Genomic DNA, 19,777 nt, shown 5'->3' with positions numbered 1-19,777 from the left:
TTGGGTTGGAACTGTGTCAGGGAATTTGAACTCACCCAACCCGATATCTTTCTATATTGTGGATTTAATATGAAAGTTTTTAATTAATATATACACATTAAACATTAGGCCAACACGTAATTAGGTAAATTCAAAATTATATTACAATTTCAACCGTAATTTTATTTTCTTATCTGTATGAACCTTCAACTTTTTTTTTAAAGTTTTTTAGTTATTTTTGTGTACGTTCTCATTTTGTTTTACTTCTTTTAAACCCAAACGTTTAAATAGTTTGTAAAACAATGTATCGAAGTTTCAACCTGATCAACATGACCAACATATCATCCGGGTGTGTTGGGTTCAAACTACTATAAACTAATTCCAACCCCATAGATACAGTATGTCCTAATTTTGTATCAACTATGTGTCGGGTTGGCTAGGCTTGAGTTTCTGTTAGGTTTTTTCGGTTGGGTTGGCCGAGTTGGTCGGTAATTTGAGCACCCTCAATCGCAGGTGAACCTCATGGCCACAAGGGCTTTGACAATATCTAGATTTAAACCCAAAGTAGATGATATTTTGTACTACATATCATCGAGGCTTAACCAATACATCACAACGCAAAAGTATATGTTAACTAATTTACTAAAAAATGCAATGATTAGTTTGTTGCATTATTGATTAATAAATCAAATAATTTAAAAAAATAGTTAGACAAAAAATGAAAGAATTCGTTAACCAAAACTACTTCACCAATTTTCTGTAATATTATTCAATTTTAAGGTAGTGTTTGGTATACAGACTAGACTGGACATGACAAGATGGAACGGGACGAGACAGGACTAATTGTCTGTCCTATGTTTGGTACGACTAGGACAAGACAAGACAAGACAAAACTGTTAAAATAACCATATTACCCCTACATTGTTAAAAGCCGTGTAATAATATTTTTACAACAATAATTAGTTTTCGATTCTTTTTGAAGTTATAACATATAAAGATTTATTTATTAAAAAAATGTTTTAAAACTTAATTATTTAAGATATGAAATATCTTCTTCAAGTTTAAAAACAAATTTAAAATAAATTACTAAGAAAATTTATTTTAATTAAAAATAAAATATATTCTATTGGTGATTTTTCAAATAAAAAAAATATTTGATTAAATTACTGACGGATTAACGATAAAATTTAACTAAATATATAATTAATTAAAATTCGTTGTTAATCCGTTGATGAAATGATATCACCGACAAGATTCAAGCACGATCTTTCACATTTATTAACATGTTACTGTGTTAGAGCATGACAATGGTCAAGTTAGCTGTCAATTAGATATAAGTAATCCATACATCTATACCAATGAACACTAGCGACGAATTTTAACTAATTATGTGTTTAGTTAAATTTTATCGTTAATCCGTCGGTAAGTTAATCAAATTATCTACTATTTTTTTAATTTGGAAAATCACCAACGAAATAAATTTTATTTATAACTTAAAAATAAATTATCAGTAATCCTTTTTTATTTTTTTATTTTGAAAAATCATATACATAATATATTTTATTTTTAATTAAAATAAATTTCATCAATATTTTTTTTAAATATAAGTACATTTTGTAAATGTAAGTGTTTTTTTGGTATATTTGTTTCATTTTATAAATGTAAAGACTTTTTTGGTTCAAAAAATATTTAGAGATTTACTCTTTCAAAATATGAAAGTTGATTGACTTTTTCTTAGGTTTTTCCATTATTTTTACCACACTTACCAGTTTATAGGTATAAGAATATATCTAACAGGTATTAGAAAGTACAAAAAATTATTTAACATATTTAAAATGTCTAAGGACTTAATTGTTTCAAAAAATTATCAAAAAACTTAATTATTTCAAACACCGAAATTCATTGGATTTTTTTAGACTTTCTCATTGACAAAAAAGATAGTACTTTATTGGGTTGGGCTTTTAGGTTGGTTTTGGTCCAAGCCCAATTAACAGAATGGGCCCCGGATAACTAGTTAGGCCCGCATCACTGTATCGTGTTGTACACGCGTTACACATAGTCAGTTGCCACCAAGGCACCAACTTCCCTCTAAAAAATCTCCGTTACTTAATTTCCGCTGTTTTCACAGACGTAACGTTTCTTCAAACTGCAACAACAATGGCGGACAAAGAAGTTTCGATGGTTCGCAAACCCGAGGACGAATCTAGTAGCCATCGTAATCCTTTGTTTTCGATCATCTCGAAGTTCACTCAGGTTTTTAACTTACGTTTTCCACCATCACCACCACCACCACCGGCGAAGAAAGATGTAGTGAAGGTGGAGAGGGTGAGCAAAGGATCTGGAGATGCGGTTTTGCACGGTAGTGAAGTGGCGGAGGAGTCGAAACTGGTGACTGTTAGGTTTCCGGAAGCTCGGACGACGACTGTTGCTCCGTTGAAGCTTGAACCGGAGGAGGTGGAGCAAGGTACCAAACCTGTTGTTCTTTGGCAGGTATGGAGATGTATACTTTATCATCGTTTTCTGATCGCTAAACACCTAGTTTACCTTTTTTTCTCCCAATTTTTTGAATTCATCGTCGATATCGAGGTAGGAATATTTCATACCGGCCGATCGCCGGAATCAACCTCTTATTTGTTATATACTTTTTATTTTAGTATATATAAACTCCTTGAATTTTATCATACGTTTTGTGTATAAACTGGTCTGTAATTCAGAGGAAATGAAAGGACTATGCTGCAATAATCACATAATGAAAGAGTAGAAGATGGAATTGGTGGAATTATGTGATTGTAATTTGCGTAATTAAGTTATTAAGTGTTGCTTGAATGAATGAAATTGTTTGATTCTATATGAAAGTGGCATCAATTGATTGGCAGTTTTTTTCGAATTTCATGAAACTCTAAGAATAGATAGTTTTTTCCCACAATCTATAAAAAAGAAACTGTGCTGAAAGATTCATGTGTATTTTTGGAATTGAGTGGATGGTGATGGTTCTTTTGATACGGTTTTTGCTTTGCTCAAAGTTATTGTACGATTGTACGATTCCACATCTGTTGGGAGGGGGACTAAGGTTGCCTTAGAAGGGATGGAATACATTCTCTATCATACCGTGAGTCCGTGAGTCCAAGTCTGGACAAAACAGAGTCTGGTATGGTTGACCTGAGATGTTCCCTTTATGGTCCCCTCCATCCACCCATCCACGCAAGAGGATCGCAGGTCCTGCTACAGTGTTAGCACCATAAGGCTTTGTTTTTTTTATTTTTGTTTCCTTGTTTTTTTGCTTATTCTTGAAACGGAGGGATGGGGGAAGTGGTTGTGCATTTTGACCTGAAAAATTGTAATCATATCCAATTAAGATAATGTAATCTGGTACAGTGGTTCTCCAAGATAAATTTACTATGTAACTTGATGTGTAGGCCTGTAGGGTGTGGCTGACTTCTGTGTGCTTGAACCATGACCACTTCTGATATGCATAGAGAAACAGATAGGGATGCAAATTTCTGTGTGTCTACATATGTTGTCTTTAGTTGGACACAAGGTTTCTTAACATTGCATATTGCATTTATTAGCATCTTAATTTAAGATTATAGCAGCATCAATGATGTTAAAGATAATCTTTTCATTCATGAATGGATTTGTGTGATTGATTTGCTTCGTTTCGTTTCTGTTACTCTCGGTCGTATGATATGTTTGCTTCCTATATCCATTTGTTTGTAATTCAAGATTGCTGGACCAATTAAGGTTTTTTATATTTGTTTATTTTAATCAGAGGACTTGAGGATTTGGTTGGGGTTTATGTAAAAACATGATTGATGTAAAATTATGAAATCAACTACCTTGATGATGAATGAAATAGATGGAACCAGCTGCTTGTACATGGCTCACCTTATTTCTTTTAGCTATTAAATGTGTTATCTGTAAAGATGCTTACTTGGTTATACGTTTTAATTATTTCTTGGTGCCTATCTACAATTCAGACACTGTAAATATAGACAGTATCAGGGAGGTAACTAGAAATGTAAGAAATACAGAAAATTCACATATAAACTTTCCCTTCTTATCTTCTAACGGTATTTAGTTTTCCCCATATCACTCATTCACATGCCATATCATTGTTCACCCAGATAATCTTCTTGTTTAAGACAGATCGCTTCCCTCAGTCAGCGGGAGGCCTAGTTGATGTAGGCCCTCAAACCAAACGGTGGGCAGACCAGCCGTATTTGAATCTCCCACTATACATACATATATATACACATATATACATATATATATATATAGAGAGAGAGAGAGAGAGAGAGAGATTCATTTGAGAACAGTAACTAAATAAGAGAACAAGAAATCGGTTGAGTCACATGTGATTCTACATTAAAATTGCATTTAAAATCACATGTGATTCACACAAATTTGACCACGACCTGAGGTCACAGGCCACGTCCTGCACACCCTTTTGTGGAACATGTGATTTTGCACATGATTTGGCCATTTTCTTGTTCTCTTATTTAGTTTTTGTTTTGGTCTGAACCTCCCTCTATATAAATGTGTGTGTGTGTGTTTATATATATGTAGAGAGAGAGAGAGAGAGAGGGAGGAAGTTTCAAATACAAACCATACAAAGCTTATATAGGAAACAATAGAAATATTTGTTAAACCTGATATTCATCAGGTTAGATGGATGGTTAAGATTGGTTTGTATGGTTTATATTTGAAGCTCCCTGTACATACATATTATTGAATGCCTTTGCCTTTATAGGGCGGATCTATTTATTTCAGGTGGCCAAAAGTTACAAAATTCAAAAGACCAAGAGGTTGTAACTAACATGTGTCGTATTTGGAATCAGGTTTATGCAATTGGAGGATTTTTCATCTTGAAGTGGGTGTTGGGAAGATGGAAAGAGCGTAGGGCAAAGAAGAAGTCATCCGATGAAGATTCACCACCACCACCACCAGCAGCCAACGAGTAGTCAATAAATGTACTCTGTTTAGCCTGTATAAAGTCTGAATACAAAGAATCCACAACTTGACACACTTTGCAAGCTAACTCTTTCTACTTCAGTAAATGTAATATTAACTGACATTACGTTAAATAAGCTGACATAAAACACATTCTATATACATTATATATTGACCAGGGGCACCCTCCATTTGTATCCATGAATGGAATGAAATGAAATGAAACAACAATGCCTCCTAATTATTTAGAGTTAGTTATGAACACTTGAGGTCAAAGTGTTGAATATTGATCTACTAAAAAGATCAAAACTACCAGGAGGTTTCAGGTTGGTTTGATCTTGGCCACAAAAGGTCAAAAGTATCAGGAGGTCTCAGGTTCAAATCCAATGAGAAATAAAAATACCCTTGTTGCCACGGAGGTTCAAATGCGGTGACTCCGGGCTATCTGCAAAGCAAGTGGTCGTCCTGGGATTAGTCGGTTCGCATAGCGGGTTGGATATCCAAGTTAATAAAAAAAAGATTATGTTTCTTGAATTATAAAAACTTAATTTTTTTAAATGGAACCAAATTTTCTGGAAAAAAAAAATGTATCAATCTGTAATACAAGTGATGTGAATGGAACTCCTGAGAGATTTCGATTGCAGGAATGGTTTCCAATTGAAATTGCTTTGGAATGAATCAATGATAAAACCATAGTAACACTTCAAGTAAATAACACTCATGGGAGAAATGTGTGTGTGAGTATTTATCGTGTGTGTATATATATATATATATATATATGTATAGATAGATATTAATTATATATATACTTAATAAAACAGTGGTGATTTCAACTTCATAACTGAAGGGGAGTACATGAGGATTGTGGTCAGATCCTTGCATCAACTAACCTACCTTTTACGTATAGGGCAAATTGTATGTATGAGAAGATAACCTACTAACATATTTTTAAAACTTTTGTTTTTGTATTTGTGGGATGTGACATTTCAAAAATTTATGTACTGATTTACCTAATAATCTGAAAACGCTGACCAGTATTAAGTTTTTGTTTGTGAAGTATTTTTTTATATTTTATTAATATCAAGTAAACAATATATTCCACATCATTATCCTTAAAAAATTATAATATTTGTAATATTTTCTAATTTGGACAAAAAAAGTCATATTATCATGAATTTTTTTAATTCTTAGAGCTTTTAATATTTAAAAAAAGAGACTTCACGTAATTACTTTTTTTTTTAAATAACGCAATTATTATTTTTTTAAACTTGTAAAATTTGCAATTTTCGTTCTAAAACAATTATAAATTTTGCAATCTTTTATAATAACAAACAAAGTTCAAAAAATCTAACTGAACCCTTTTCTTATTTACGGCCGCAACACCCTTTCTCATCCCTAAGCTCTTTCTCATCCGACATCGACTCCGGCCATGGAAACTGCCAAGACATTAATTGTCCACCTTCTTCGTTAACTGCTCCAACATTATAATCTGAAATCTTGAGGCTACCATGCGTGCTTAATAAAGAACGCTTGAGTTTCACAGTCTTCACCTCTCATGATATCGAACTTGAAGAAGCCATATCTAATCCGTAGATTTATGATCTTCTTCTTCTTGTTCTTGCTTTTAGGGTTTTTTAAGAAACCATCGTTGATTCAAGCTTTTGATTTATGATTTTGTATTTTCTGAGATACAATAGTATTTTATTATTGTTTTAAGTTGAGAACACATTATTCTAAGAACTTTTAGGTTATGTTTATGTTTTGAGTTGAGGAAAATGATATTTAAGATTCTCCAGGTTATTGTTTATTTTATTTGCCACGTGTGCAAGTAAAGTATTAATTGTATGTCATATCATTTGGCAAGTAAAGATAGTAATCTGTTAATGGTTAAACATGTTACTTAGGTACTTAAATGTTTAAGATTCTATATCTTAGATATCAAAATAAAGGTTTTAAAAGTATATTATTCAAAATAGGAATCAAACCAAAACATATTATTTTTTCATGCAATTTACTGGAAAAAAAAGACCTGCAACAATAAGCATCCAACATTTGAAACAAACAGCTCCATAATCTGTGTGAATAAGATGTTGGTTTTGGCAAAGGAAAAAAAAACTCATATTCTTGAAACTTTTTAGGAGAGAGGAAAGGAAAATAATAATAAATCTCCTTCCAAAATGTTCCTCGCAAATGTGGGAGGAAATCGAAGGAAAAGAAATTAAAAACCCTTCTAGAATTCATAAAATTACAAAGATCATAAGTGGTCTGATGCGATCAACACAGTTCAAAAAATCAAAACTAATGGCTTCAATTCATGTGTAATACAGACGATTTAAAAAAAACGATTGCTATAACCAGTAAAGTTAGTACAATTCGAAAATATTAGTTTGAAACAATAGAATATAAACCACAAGAGTGGTGCCTGATTGGTTTGAGCTTGGCTCCAAATGTCAAAAGTAACTGGAAGTCTCAGGTTCAAATCTAAGGAGGAATAAAAATCCCCTTGTGGCCTCGGAGGTTCAAATGCGATAACTCCAGGCCATCTGCAAAACAGGTGGTCGTCCTGGAATTAGTCGGCTCGCATAGCGGGTTGGATATCCAGGTTAATCAAAAAAAAAAAACAATACAAGATATATGCCACTTATACCCTGATCTCAAGAATGGTTCGGATCGAACCAAGGACCAGACGAGGCTGGTTCACGTCGCATGTTTCAATTATTATTAGTGGCCTGAAACCACTACATTTATACGAAACGTCATCGCTTGATTAACCAACAAAATTCATCATCAAATTCCCTATTTATACATCTCTACTTTCATCTACCAACAATCAATCTGTACAGAATCTACTAAATATAGAAAAGGTATACAACGACACCAACCAATCCTCTGACCCGACGACCAAACCCCAAAACCGCAACAGTCGTACCCACCTCTGTACATTCCAAAAGAGCCCTTTGCTTCCAACACGAACAATTGGTCCAAGTCCAGCCAAAGTGGGACCGACTCCAACAATGATAGCAAACATAATGTGACAAGTTTTCCATTTTCCTCCATATCGTGTACTCAGAAACTAAGACCCTTCTTTCTTAAATGAATCTCTACCCAAACTCCCAGTGGTTCCTTCCTTGGGAAAGAAGCTCAAACTGTACAACATGCCGTATGTCAGCACCGTACAACTACTCCTATTATTACTCATTCGGGCTGAAAGTAGCCATCGTAGATCGATAGCCGGTCAAATGCATCATAGTTAGCTCTCAAACCTACAAATTGGCTCTCCAGTTGAGCACAACCGGCATCCGGCCACTTACACCCTCCTTCTCGTGTCCTTAACGGGCACAAAGATTCACAAACTCGAAGGATTGGGTTCCCTGGAATGTCATCGTTACTATCGGGTGTTAAGGTAACAGAGATGGACATATTCGTCTTTTCTTCATTGGAATCTGCTGAATCTCTTGTTGAAGGAGAAGATGTTATTCTCTGTGGTAGATCACCTAGGTTGCTTTCAATGTCGATTGTACAATCGTCGTTCCCTGATACTTGAATTCTGCAGCCGAGCGATTGTATTGCTCGTTTTATGATCTCGTTTTCCCGATTGGCTTTTCTTGCCAAATTCATGGCCGAGCTGCTAGTCTGCTTCTCAGTGCGTATCTCGACTTTTATGGCCTCCATTGTTGAAATCATTTCTCGGGCTTTTCTCTCAGCCACGTCCTTTGCCTGTTAATATTACCAAAATGCAACAATTCAGGGAAAAATTAAATGAGCACGACCAAATTTGGATAACCATGACTCGTGTGCCTTCAACACATTAAAAAGTTTGTGGAGCTCAATAAACCTATATGTATGCTTACATTTTCTTGAACTAAGATCCTATGCTAACTCGTCAATCAACAAATTCCCATTAGAAATAGAATGTTCTCTAATCAGCCAACGGAACTTTTACTCTCAAGTATTTCGCAAAGATCAATTTACCAGTTAAAATTGGCTTATTGTAAAAAAAATTGGATTTTCAGGTTGAGTGAATATATTCATTATTGGCCTCTGGCAAAGATGAAAACCCCCCCTCCAGTAGACCAAATTCTATAGATGAACTGTGATGATTAATATGGACATGACTAGATTCTAAAGATGATATATGAATACCAGAGAAGAATGCAAGTTTTACAATGAACCCATTCCTTGGGTAGTTTAAGAAGTAAAAACGGAAAGTGAACTTGCAATAGAGTTTGCTCAATGGACAACCGACGCCGGGGATGTGCATGTGAAGGAAAAAAAGTGGGAGAAAATTGACCAGTCTGGGTGTACGATGTGAACCACAGCTGCTATTTCTTTAAGATTAGTGCTGCCTATCTAAATAGAGACTGGTGACATCACAAATTATGGAACCGCAACATTCCACATCATTTACGAAAATTACTACAAAAAAATCTAGTCGTTGGAGGATCCACACGGTGATTTCTGGGGACCTCAACAGTTGCTTTTTGTTGTAGGCTTCAAGTATTTGTCACCATTTAGCTCACACTTACGATAAAAGATGCGAAATATCTTACTAAAATTTCCAAACCTACTGCATGGTGCTTGTCCACTGTCGCTAAAAGTGAGTTGCTCCCTCCGTCCCAAAATAATTATCCACAACCAAAAAAAATGCACACATTTTTTGAAATATGTAATTATTACACTTTTAATGAACTAAATGGCATACACGTTGATCTAGTCGCCACCGGAACCACAAAGGACTACCTAAATTGATTCGTTTTGCCATTTTTGACATTAATAATAAGAGTTGTGAATTTCTCCATCTCATAATAAGAGTAGAATTGGAAAGTAGGTACTACCTTTTGAAAGTGCACACTTTTTCTTATTTTGGGCAAACTAATATAGAAATGTGGACACTTATTTTGGAGGGAGCGAGTAAATCAAATAAAGCAGCTGGCAACAGTGATGAATATAAAAACTTAAAAGAGGGATTGCTAGAAGAAATTCAGAACAGGAACATTTAAAGAGGCATGCCAATTACCTTTTGAAGTTCAGAGATCTGCTCCATCATAATCCTACATTGAGCTTCAACCTCCCCCGATTGAGCTTCAGAAGGACATGACCACCTAAGATGGAATTGAGGCCATAACGTCGGTGCTAAAGCAGCAGCCGGCGGCAATAAAGGACCATCATGTTTAGACGGATCATAGAAGAGGTTGTAGTGCACATGAGAACGTCCCCCTGAAGCACGTAAATCATCCAAATACATCCACAAGCATCCACATGCCTCAGAAACACCATATTGCTCTCTTTCTTTTTCACTGAAAGTTAAGATGCAAGTCTTTAGGGTTGAAAACTGTTGATAACCCATATATATTTCGGTATATAAACTTAATGATATACTTACCTATTGCACAAGAAGTTCCCAAAACGACAAGAAAGCATACAATCTAGAAAATGAACCAAAAATGCCTGCAAACCCCATTAAGGGTCGAAGACAATGAATGGTCTGTTTTGACAAAGGCAGTGAAGAAATATGTCGGAAAATACATAGTTTATGGATGAAAAATACATACCGATGAGAACTCGAATGCAAAAGGGTACATTCGCAATAACTGGGAGACGCAATCAATCCACTATCAAAAGGAACACAAATGCACAGGTTCAATATAATCATCATAGACATTTTAATCACAAACGATATCAGGTGCTTTAACAATTCTCTTAACCTCACAAAAAAGGTACATCTGGAAAAATAATCTTTTAATCAGTAAACCCCCAAGGAAATGGTTATAACTTCACAAACAAGTAGCATAGCAATTACCTTAATAAGGGCAAAAAATAGCATCCATCACTGTTACCACCAAACTCACCACATATGCTTTATGTAGAATGAGTTAGTACACTTCTTCTCCTCATATATACACCTCTTCGGAAAGGATGAAAAATGATGAGTTCGGTTGTAACATCGGTGGTTGCCATAAAGTGTTGGGGGCCAAGCCAATTGCCACTTTGGCATGCAGTGGGAGTTACTGATTTGAGAACGTAATCTAATGTACAAGCTTCTCTTAGAGGAGGGTTATGGAAAATACTAGAATTAAAGCCCTGTTGTGATGTTGATTTTTGATTTAGTTCTGGTTTTTTATGCCACCATGGTTATATAGTTGGACAAAGGATACATTTGGAGACACGTGATTTAAATGGATGATAATCAAAAAGCTATCACTAAAGACAGAAATCCACGATGGAAAGATGGTCAATACCACACAATAAGAGCCTTCTACAGTTATGCAATTAAGCACATTTGTATAAATTCACAATTACCACAGAGAGTGACAGATATGAAGGAGTAAAGAGGATTGCATTTGTTTTTCCTAATAACTGCATTTCTTTATCATGACGTTTCTTGGTACAGGACTACAGGTAGCATTATTACTGTCAATAAATACAAAATATATACAGAGGTGATTAAGAATCAATATAAAAGAAGCTAGACATATCAAAAAAGACCCACCTGAAGAAATATTGGAGAATAATTGTTTGAAGTTTGTGTCTGAGAAGACGCAGAAGATTGGGATGGGAATGTTCCAGGTGCTTGGCGTATAGGTGATGATGGGAAATTTGAACTTGAAGACTGCCTGGGTAAATCTAAACCACTCCCTGTTAAGTTTGGCATTCCAGCCCGGTCAGAAAATGGATGGCCAAAAGCAAGCCAATCTTTTTCCACAAGAGCCTGCATGAAAATAGAAATGAAAGAGATAACTTCAGCAGGACCGAGCATATGAGATACTAAAACATAGTTTCACCCTCAGGAAAAAAAACGCACTGACAGAAAGGGTCAATAGCTTAATGCCTTCAAAACCTATAAAACAAAATTCTTGGTAGATGCAGCAAGCAAAGAAATGGATTGGGAGTCATGTTGCCAGAAAAACTAATTCAACGAAAGGAGTTCATACCATCTTTCATTCAGTGCATTTAAATTGTTAATAGGTTTTTGTAGAAACGATACTATTTGTGTCGCCTGCAAAGGGGATTAGTTACCAATACTTAGGGGTCGTTTATCAAACGCTTAGCGAGTAAGCACTTACCAACAAGAAAAATTACCCTCACTTACCTTATCATGTAACATTCTCGGCCATTAAAAAAGATTGATGGTAAGCGTCTTAAACCCGGTAAGCACTTACCAGGTAAGAGTCTTTTTCCTCACTTACCGGGTAAGACCCTCGGTCCTTGTTATGCCTCTTACCGGTAAGATTATTGCTTATTGTCATGCTCAATCGGTAACGTAAGTAATATTGATAAGCGCTTACCCCGTAAGCATTTAGTAAACGGGTCCTTAAATAATTCCGTTAAGAACATTAACAATGATACTTCAAAAAGACGAGGAGAATTCCTTTTTCATTTGGTGACAAGATACATAATTACATATCCTATGTCTTGAATGAAAATACAACTACGAACAAAGTAAATATCAGACCAAAGTATTTTCATTCAGTACCTGAAATCCCTTTATGGTGCGGTAATATGGATCAAGTAACAAACTTGCTAGGGCGACTAGCTGGGTTGTTCTGTCCCATCCATCACTGTACAACACAATTACATGTTGCTGTATAAGATGATATATTTCTGCTTCTAAGGAAATAATAACCCATTTGCAACAGCAACGCAGAAATAAATAGAATAATAGCTTAAAGTCATGAACAAACTGCATAAAGATGAACAAGTCGCAACAGGACAGGTTCAGCATCTGTTTTTTTATGACAAGTGAAGCATTAGGCAGAAAGAGAGAACTTGATAGGAGAAAGAAGCATATCGCTATGAAACAGAGGTGAGTCGACAATCAAACGAATGACTATGACTCAAATTTTAGAACTAAACAGTCTCTTTTTCTTGCATACGTTGTAGCTCTCAAAATTTCAGTTTTACAGAATATGGTTAAAAGCAAGGTGACAGGGAAGACAAGACGACTAAGATATTGTTATCTGGAAACATGTCAGCAATAATTGGGATTCGGAAGTGCTATCATCTATAGTAAGAGAAGGTACTACTTAATGTAGGCACAAATGGCAATCTTCACTCAAGGCGTCCCTCTTGCTTGAGAAGCGAAGATATCAAAATGGGCAAAAGCAAAATGTACTGACTTTTAGTATAATAGAAGCCCGGAAGTAGATTCCAATCCCTAGGCACATAGTCATGTACATAAATGATAAGAACATGTAAAAACAACCCTGGCAAGTTGTAGGAACTTTCAAATACAATTGCGAAAATCACATGAAAATTTTATTTGTTAAGATATCAAAAGCCTTGGATACACATAGAAAGATCTGCCAAGTTGAAAGAGCAGGTAATGACTTCTACCTGCAATGAACAAGCACAGATGCCGATTCCATTGCAACACGGGCAGCAATCCAAGCAGAGCCAGCCAGTACATTCTGGATGTGTATTAACCAACCACTGTCACCAAGGGTTGATACAGAAGCAGACATACTGCTGAGATTACCTCCACCCCAGGTCCATCCACCATGTCTCTGTTTTAAGAAAAAAAATTATTTCAGGACAGCACTAAGAGAAATTTTGGAACAAAAATTACTCCTATTGGTACTTTAACACGGTCCCTAATAAAAATCAGTCTACTAGGACCTCTGAATATTTAATTAAGCACGAATGTATTTCCTCTTCTTAAATGAGAAAATGCAGGGCGTTTCACCCCCTTATGAAGATTACTCAGCCACTGTAATACTTATCACTTGTCAAAGTGAGGTGGGGGTGCAGAGAACAGACAGAATGCTTACTGCATTAACATGAAAGTGGTGAACACTTGACAGTCTAAATGCTATGTGACCTCATCAAGCAGAGAGAATCTCAGAAATTATTGCGCCTAATTCAGCATTTTCTAAGACAGGCAAAGGCTTAGTTTTTTATGGACATGATTCAGCTTGAAAGACAATTGTACCTACAACATTGACCCTACATGACAGAATGAACAATTACTGATTGTCCATAGGAATAACTAGATCCCAGTTATTTGCATCAAACCCATCTCAAATGTTAGCTATAAGTCTACAACCAACCTCTATCAACATTAGGAAATGCTACCCAACTCTCATTACTCCTAATCATATAACATGAGATCTAAAAAACTCCCTGCAGATAAGGTTATATTCATGGGTTAAAGTCCAGACTATACCAAGAATGACGACATTCCATCTGATGATTTAGTTCCATGTGTATCCAGATAATCCCTGAGACGAACAAGACTCTCCCTCATGGCATGGATATTATCGATCCCAAAGAATACAATCTAAACATATGTAGAAAAATACAATGTTAGCACTTTAAAACTGATAGACTAACATGACAAACGAACACATTATTTAGCTCAAACCTTTGACAGACCTCAGACTGGAAATAATTAGAAGATGACTCTGAACCACCTCCCATTGCCCCATTTGCCAAGGCATTTTTCCGGGGTCTCGCATCAGCTATATATAACTTCCTAGAGAAAGAATTTTCATTTTATTAGACCAAATCCACATCAGATCCAAATAGATACAGAAGGTAAACTACAGATCCATTGCAAGAGCATTATAAAGAAACTGAAATAGGGACTGTTCATCAACCGAAGAAAGCTGAAAAGGTGAAATCTAGGGAAAACGTAAAGAAAGAAAGAGAAGCATACGGGTGAAATCATAACAAAATTTCAAATATCAAATTGCAAAATAGTAGAAGACACATTGAAGAGTGCAAGGGTTTTACCTCCGTCCTCCCTTTCCACCAGAAAGTTGAGTACAGAGAGCACCAACCAGATTCTCATCAGCATTACTGCATTGAAGTTGTTATAAGATGTTTTTTTCCCAAATGAGAAATACTTATAAGAGACTCAATAAAACTCCAGGCATTCAGGGGTAGTGTAAGTTAGATCCATCTAAGGAACACCCTTGACATGTAAAGTTAGCATTACCTTCTCATATTCATCATCAGACCAACTAATGGTTGAGATGATCGTGCAAGGACAGCTCCGGTGCCTACACATCATTGAAACAAATGGGAGGTGTGTTAACACCAGATACAAGTAGACAATGTCAAGAGATGGTTCCAACAAGATTTTCATTCTTCTACTGGATACAGACTGACTTTACTAATTTCATTGCAAAAGGCTTAATTGAGTACATAGTATATTTAACCAAAAAAAAAGTGGTAAAAGAAAGCAGTGGGCAGCTAACCGATGTAAATTGTAATGACTACTGAAATCCAGTACTTACGTGCATCACACCATGATATTGCAGGCAATCTACACCGGGCACGAAATTTACAAGCTTGCAGCACATCCTCATCTCTGAAATCAACAAACAGGTGATGAGGTGAACTCACATGCTGTAGTAGACTAATGCAATATCATATTCCAACTTGATATCATTGAAAAGTGAGAAAAAGAAGCAGAACTAAAACATTCCCCACCTAATGGATTTTGGTATTAGTAAAGAAAACGGGTAAGTTGCACACATGTCATAATTTGCATTGACGTCGCTAATCCTCCACCAGTCATTAGACGCTTCGAAAGAACCATCTTCGATGGTGCTTATGTCAGAATGATGTGATTCCATACCAAGGAGCCGCAAGTATTCATTCACTAGCCGCACTCTAGGACTGCTATTACTGAATCTTGAAGGGCCGGAAGAAAAAGTATACATATCCCAAAGCCTTACAGGCCTGGCACACCTAAGTAATGCCTCAAAGACTGCACGTCTCTGCAAAATTCACAAGATACCGACATTAACTCATGATTTGGAAAACAAAGCTAGCTACCACTCTGCTCGCATGATGGACAAGTAGGCAATAATTTATTCGCTATTCATAATTAATATGAATATATTAAAGAATAGAATATAGAATTTCAAATAACTGTTAAATATTATAGAACAAAATTGCTGGTAAATATCTGAATATTACGAAGTACAGTCTTCAAGTTAAATGAATGCCTAATGATGATAGGTGATCTTAGCATTAATGATATGGTTACAGGTCTTAACGTAATAAAGCTTTGTGACTGACGCACAAAATTAATCAAGAAAAAGAATTAAAAACATGGAGATATACATGCTACAAACATTTGTATTTCTACATTCTAAACCATAAAGAAAGTGTTCATGTGTATTTGATCATCTTTACCTAAACCACAAGAGGATCGTAATTAATCTAGTCATAGAAGGCAGAAGAGAAAATAGATAAGAACAGGAATGTACAATCCAGAAACAAGGACTTAAGATATATAACACCTCGCTTTACACATTTGGCTCCTAAAAGCTTATGGGGTACAAAATAATGCAAAAACCTCTCAAACAAAGACCATCACAGAGAGAGTACTGACATAATCATGAGCATATAAAATATGCCATCAATAAGATTTAAATGTATCCAAGAACAGAAATTTAAGTCTAGATGCCCAACCTAAATCAGGCAACGTTTACTATCTGGGTCATTAGCTGAACCATGCTCCCAACTTAGCTCATTCACAAAACGACTCAATCCATATACAGAACTAATCAAAAGCTTGGAGCAGAAAACAACATTAAGGGCCTAAAGGAACGCTATGAACAAGGTGACACAAAGCAAATGAACAAGGAATCTGTGTTAGAAGCAAAATCAATTCAAACTCTGAAACAATCAGCCACACAATTTTACACGATGACTGAAAAACTCATCATATGAACACTTGCGCAAGTAATCCATACAGGTATTACATATGACATATCTGAAGGTCACCATGACGAATAAATCTTCTCCTACAACATGTACATTTACTGCAACCTAATATAAATCATAAAGATTTGTTGAGAAACCAAACCTAACTGTTAGGTTTGTTGTCTTAAAAGGTTAAAGCTACTCAATTAAAATTCATAGCTTTCAACAATTCAGAACAGTTCAATTTCATTTTTAAACCAATCACACTCAAGAATACTTCAAAACATGAAAAAAGAGTCGGTCAATCAATGAATTTGTGTTATAACCAATATTATTTTGTCTTTTATCCTCCAAATTAGGACAAGTTATGTATGTAGAGAAGCTGGGATGAGATGAGCCGAGCATGTAAACAAGTTGGAGCAAGTCAATATGTAAATGAGCCGAGTAGGGGCGGCAGAAGTGCATCTGAGCTGGTTCAACTAATGACCCTGCTAATATATGTTGCATCCATATTTAATGTCAAGTTAATCTCCGATACTTCATAATAATGCAACATATGAAAGGGCATGGCCTCTATATTTTCACCTAACCTAATGAGCAAACAAACCAAGTTACAGCCAACTTGAATAACAAACTAGCCATGAGAATTTTCAGTGCAAATGAGGATGTGATAGGGAGAACAAGAAAAGGGAAGAGAAGTCTGTTCATGGCACAATGAGCATAACGTGAAAAAATCAACTACCACTTAATGGCAGAAAGTTGCATGCTAATGACCTTGCCAGTCCATACAATTTCAATGTTTGCCATTTGAAAGCTGGGATCAGCAGGAGGTGATTCGGCTGTTTTGCAGGAATTACGAGTATATGCACATAAAATATGTACCATGTCAACGCCGGCAAGGCGGCTGTCCCATGGTGGCAAGATTTCAGTCAACCACCTTGAAAGAACTGTTTTCTTTTTCCTTATCTGTTACACCACCCTTCCCATACCAAAATGCTTATTTACCAGAATCCTACTTAATTAAGTAAAAACAAATTCTGTTAAATCTAAGCGTGCCACTCTTGTAAACCTTGAAGTGTTTCAGAATGACACGGAATAATGTCACAGTAATCAATAACTGAGAGTCAATAGCCTTATTGTGTGGGAATCAATAGGGCCCAAAGATGTGGAAGGAAGCAGCATCATGAATGATTTATTTCTTAAATAAATATATAGTTTCCTCTCCTCAAGGGTTCAAGTAATGGATCTTAGTACAAGTTGCAGTGTATATAAAATATGGGTACGTAGGAGTGCAATTATCATAATTTACCTGTTTTGTTCGAGGACGAAAAGAAAATATAATAATCCTCATATCTTTTCCTGCAAAACAACAAATATGCAAGATATATTTCTTAGTTGCATGCATTTGGCACAAATTAAGAATTATATTGTACAACTATCATGAGCATCTAACCAAAAAACCTAAGATGGATAAGATAAGGTTCACCTTAGAAAATTAAAAACAAAACACAAAAAGCAGAAAACCGTCCCAGAAAAGAGCAGATAACTAGAGTATAAACAAACGGGAAGGATTGGGCCTTGAAAACTAACAGATTGAACCCTACTATTAATATCATAGTCTCCATTGCTACTCTCTGCATCTTCACAAGACTACGATTTCTTTTTACTTAATCATTAAGTGAAGGTGGGCATCTTACCGCCTTAACTAACTATAAAGTGGTCTAGGCCCTAGCATCGAGGAGTTATTTCCCAACATAGAAAAGCATGATGAGAAGGATCATAATTACATTTTACTATTGTATCACCAAATTGCAAACTCTTCCAAAGTCTCACTCACAGTAGACTGCATTATAATCCCATCCTTCAATGGGCATTTTGGCCTTAGCATCACCAGAATGAAAAATGATCAAATAGCCTCCTTCAACTTACCACACCACCTGAGCAATAGCAGAAACATATCCCACTCTAGTCACGAGACAGGAAAAAAAATTACATACTTCCCTCTCCTTATGATTGAGGTCCACTGTTCCATCATCATCTAAGCACTAAATAGGCATTTAAACATTGGTTAACAACGAAGGAATCCAACTCATTTATTTAGAAGGGGAAAAGAGCCATTACAATCCCTTTGCAAGGAGACCATTCAAATGACTTCAACTTCAAAGCTATGCATGTTTCAAGTTCGGTAGGATAGTAGCAAATTGAGCTATGACTGCTGAATCCAAGTAAAACAAGTTTGTATCCAACCAGCTGATTATTGGATGGCCAGTTCAACTCAATTCAATGAAAAAATAGGTGACTGCAATCCTACTCGACTATGCTAGGGTTGATTCCAACTTTGGTCTAGTCAAAAAGTATGGATACTGAAAGTTGAGTCAGCTTGGCAGGTCTGTGTCACCCAGCAGCCTTATACCCCTTAACATTCAAACGTTGCTAATATGTTACCAAAATTACACCCATTCATATTCCTTGTCAGATATAAGGCACCACCTACACTCACTAGCTTCAGTTCATTAATTAGTCCACTCTTGAATAGGGATGGAAATGGACCCCGACCCGTCGGGTAACCCGGTCCACCCGCCCCGATCGGGGACGGGGATTCCCCGAAAAATCGGGTCCGGGGACGGGGACGGGGATCCCCGCTTAAAGCAATCCGGGGATGGGGCCGGGGACGGGTATAGCACTCCCCGCCCCGCCCCGTACCCGTTTTATATATATATGTTTTGTAAAAATTTGGGCTTTGAGCTGAAAAATATTAATGAATGCATCCTTACTAATTACTCCAGCCCAGTCCACACTCCACACATTTTCTCCTAAATCCCTAATCTGCTTTGATAATTGATATCTCCATTTGACCATTTCTCCTCCAACTCCAACTCTCCAAGACCTCCAGGACCTCCGTCCTCCGCCGCTCCAGTCTCCACGCACGGCGCTGCAGCTGCACTGCTCTCTCCCGACAGGCGACGGCGAGTCGGCGACTGCGACAGGCCCACGGCCACAGGCCCACGGCAACGGCGACCTCCACCGCTCCACGGCAACGGCAACGGTGTGTTAGGTCTTGTATTCTTCATCTTCACTTCTTGTAATCTTGTTATATACTTATATTATTAGTTTACCTAACCTATTTGCCTACTTGCCTTCTTGATTTGTGAACTAATGTGGACCAAATTAATATATTATTGTGGTTTGT

General features: G+C 36.3%; 2 protein-coding genes across 7 annotated transcripts in view; one reads left to right on the top strand and one right to left on the bottom strand.

Moving 5' to 3' along the window:
• The first annotated feature begins 2,069 nt into the window (after positions 1 to 2,069).
• On the top strand, positions 2,070 to 5,092 carry LOC112525407. Its single transcript, XM_025135530.1, has 2 exons — positions 2,070 to 2,469; positions 4,818 to 5,092. The coding sequence occupies exons 1-2, from the start codon at positions 2,137 to 2,139 to the stop codon at positions 4,938 to 4,940; spliced, it is 456 nt and encodes a 151-aa protein (XP_024991298.1). The 5' UTR covers positions 2,070 to 2,136; the 3' UTR covers positions 4,941 to 5,092.
• Positions 5,093 to 7,583: 2,491 nt separating this feature from the next.
• Positions 7,584 to 19,777, bottom strand: part of LOC112524171 (phosphatidylinositol-3-phosphatase myotubularin-1-like) — a 19,043-nt gene continuing 6,849 nt past the window's right edge. For 4 of the 6 annotated variants that reach the window (XM_025133863.1, XM_025133864.1, XM_025133867.1 and 1 more), the window contains 14 exons: positions 17,897 to 17,946; positions 15,364 to 15,653; positions 15,129 to 15,241; positions 14,867 to 14,930; positions 14,662 to 14,727; positions 14,302 to 14,401; positions 14,093 to 14,206; positions 13,264 to 13,433; positions 12,404 to 12,488; positions 11,420 to 11,638; positions 10,482 to 10,541; positions 10,313 to 10,377; positions 9,947 to 10,226; positions 7,584 to 8,646 (listed from right to left, as the gene is read on the bottom strand). In XM_025133863.1, coding sequence (XP_024989631.1) covers positions 8,125 to 8,646; positions 9,947 to 10,226; positions 10,313 to 10,377; positions 10,482 to 10,541; positions 11,420 to 11,638; positions 12,404 to 12,488; positions 13,264 to 13,433; positions 14,093 to 14,206; positions 14,302 to 14,401; positions 14,662 to 14,727; positions 14,867 to 14,930; positions 15,129 to 15,241; positions 15,364 to 15,653; positions 17,897 to 17,946 — 2,198 coding nt within the window. In that variant the 3' untranslated portion in view covers positions 7,584 to 8,124. The remainder of the gene's footprint in view (positions 8,647 to 9,946; positions 10,227 to 10,312; positions 10,378 to 10,481; positions 10,542 to 11,419; positions 11,639 to 12,403; positions 12,489 to 13,263; positions 13,434 to 14,092; positions 14,207 to 14,301; positions 14,402 to 14,661; positions 14,728 to 14,866; positions 14,931 to 15,128; positions 15,242 to 15,363; positions 15,654 to 17,896; positions 17,947 to 19,777) is intronic. The other 2 variants (XM_025133865.1, XM_025133866.1) reach the window with 1 other exon arrangement.

This window comes from Cynara cardunculus, assembly GCF_001531365.2.
Source record: "Cynara cardunculus var. scolymus isolate 2C chromosome LG 13, CcrdV1, whole genome shotgun sequence".
NCBI lineage: Eukaryota > Viridiplantae > Streptophyta > Magnoliopsida > Asterales > Asteraceae > Cynara > Cynara cardunculus.
This window is presented reverse-complemented; position numbering and strand designations above follow the sequence as displayed.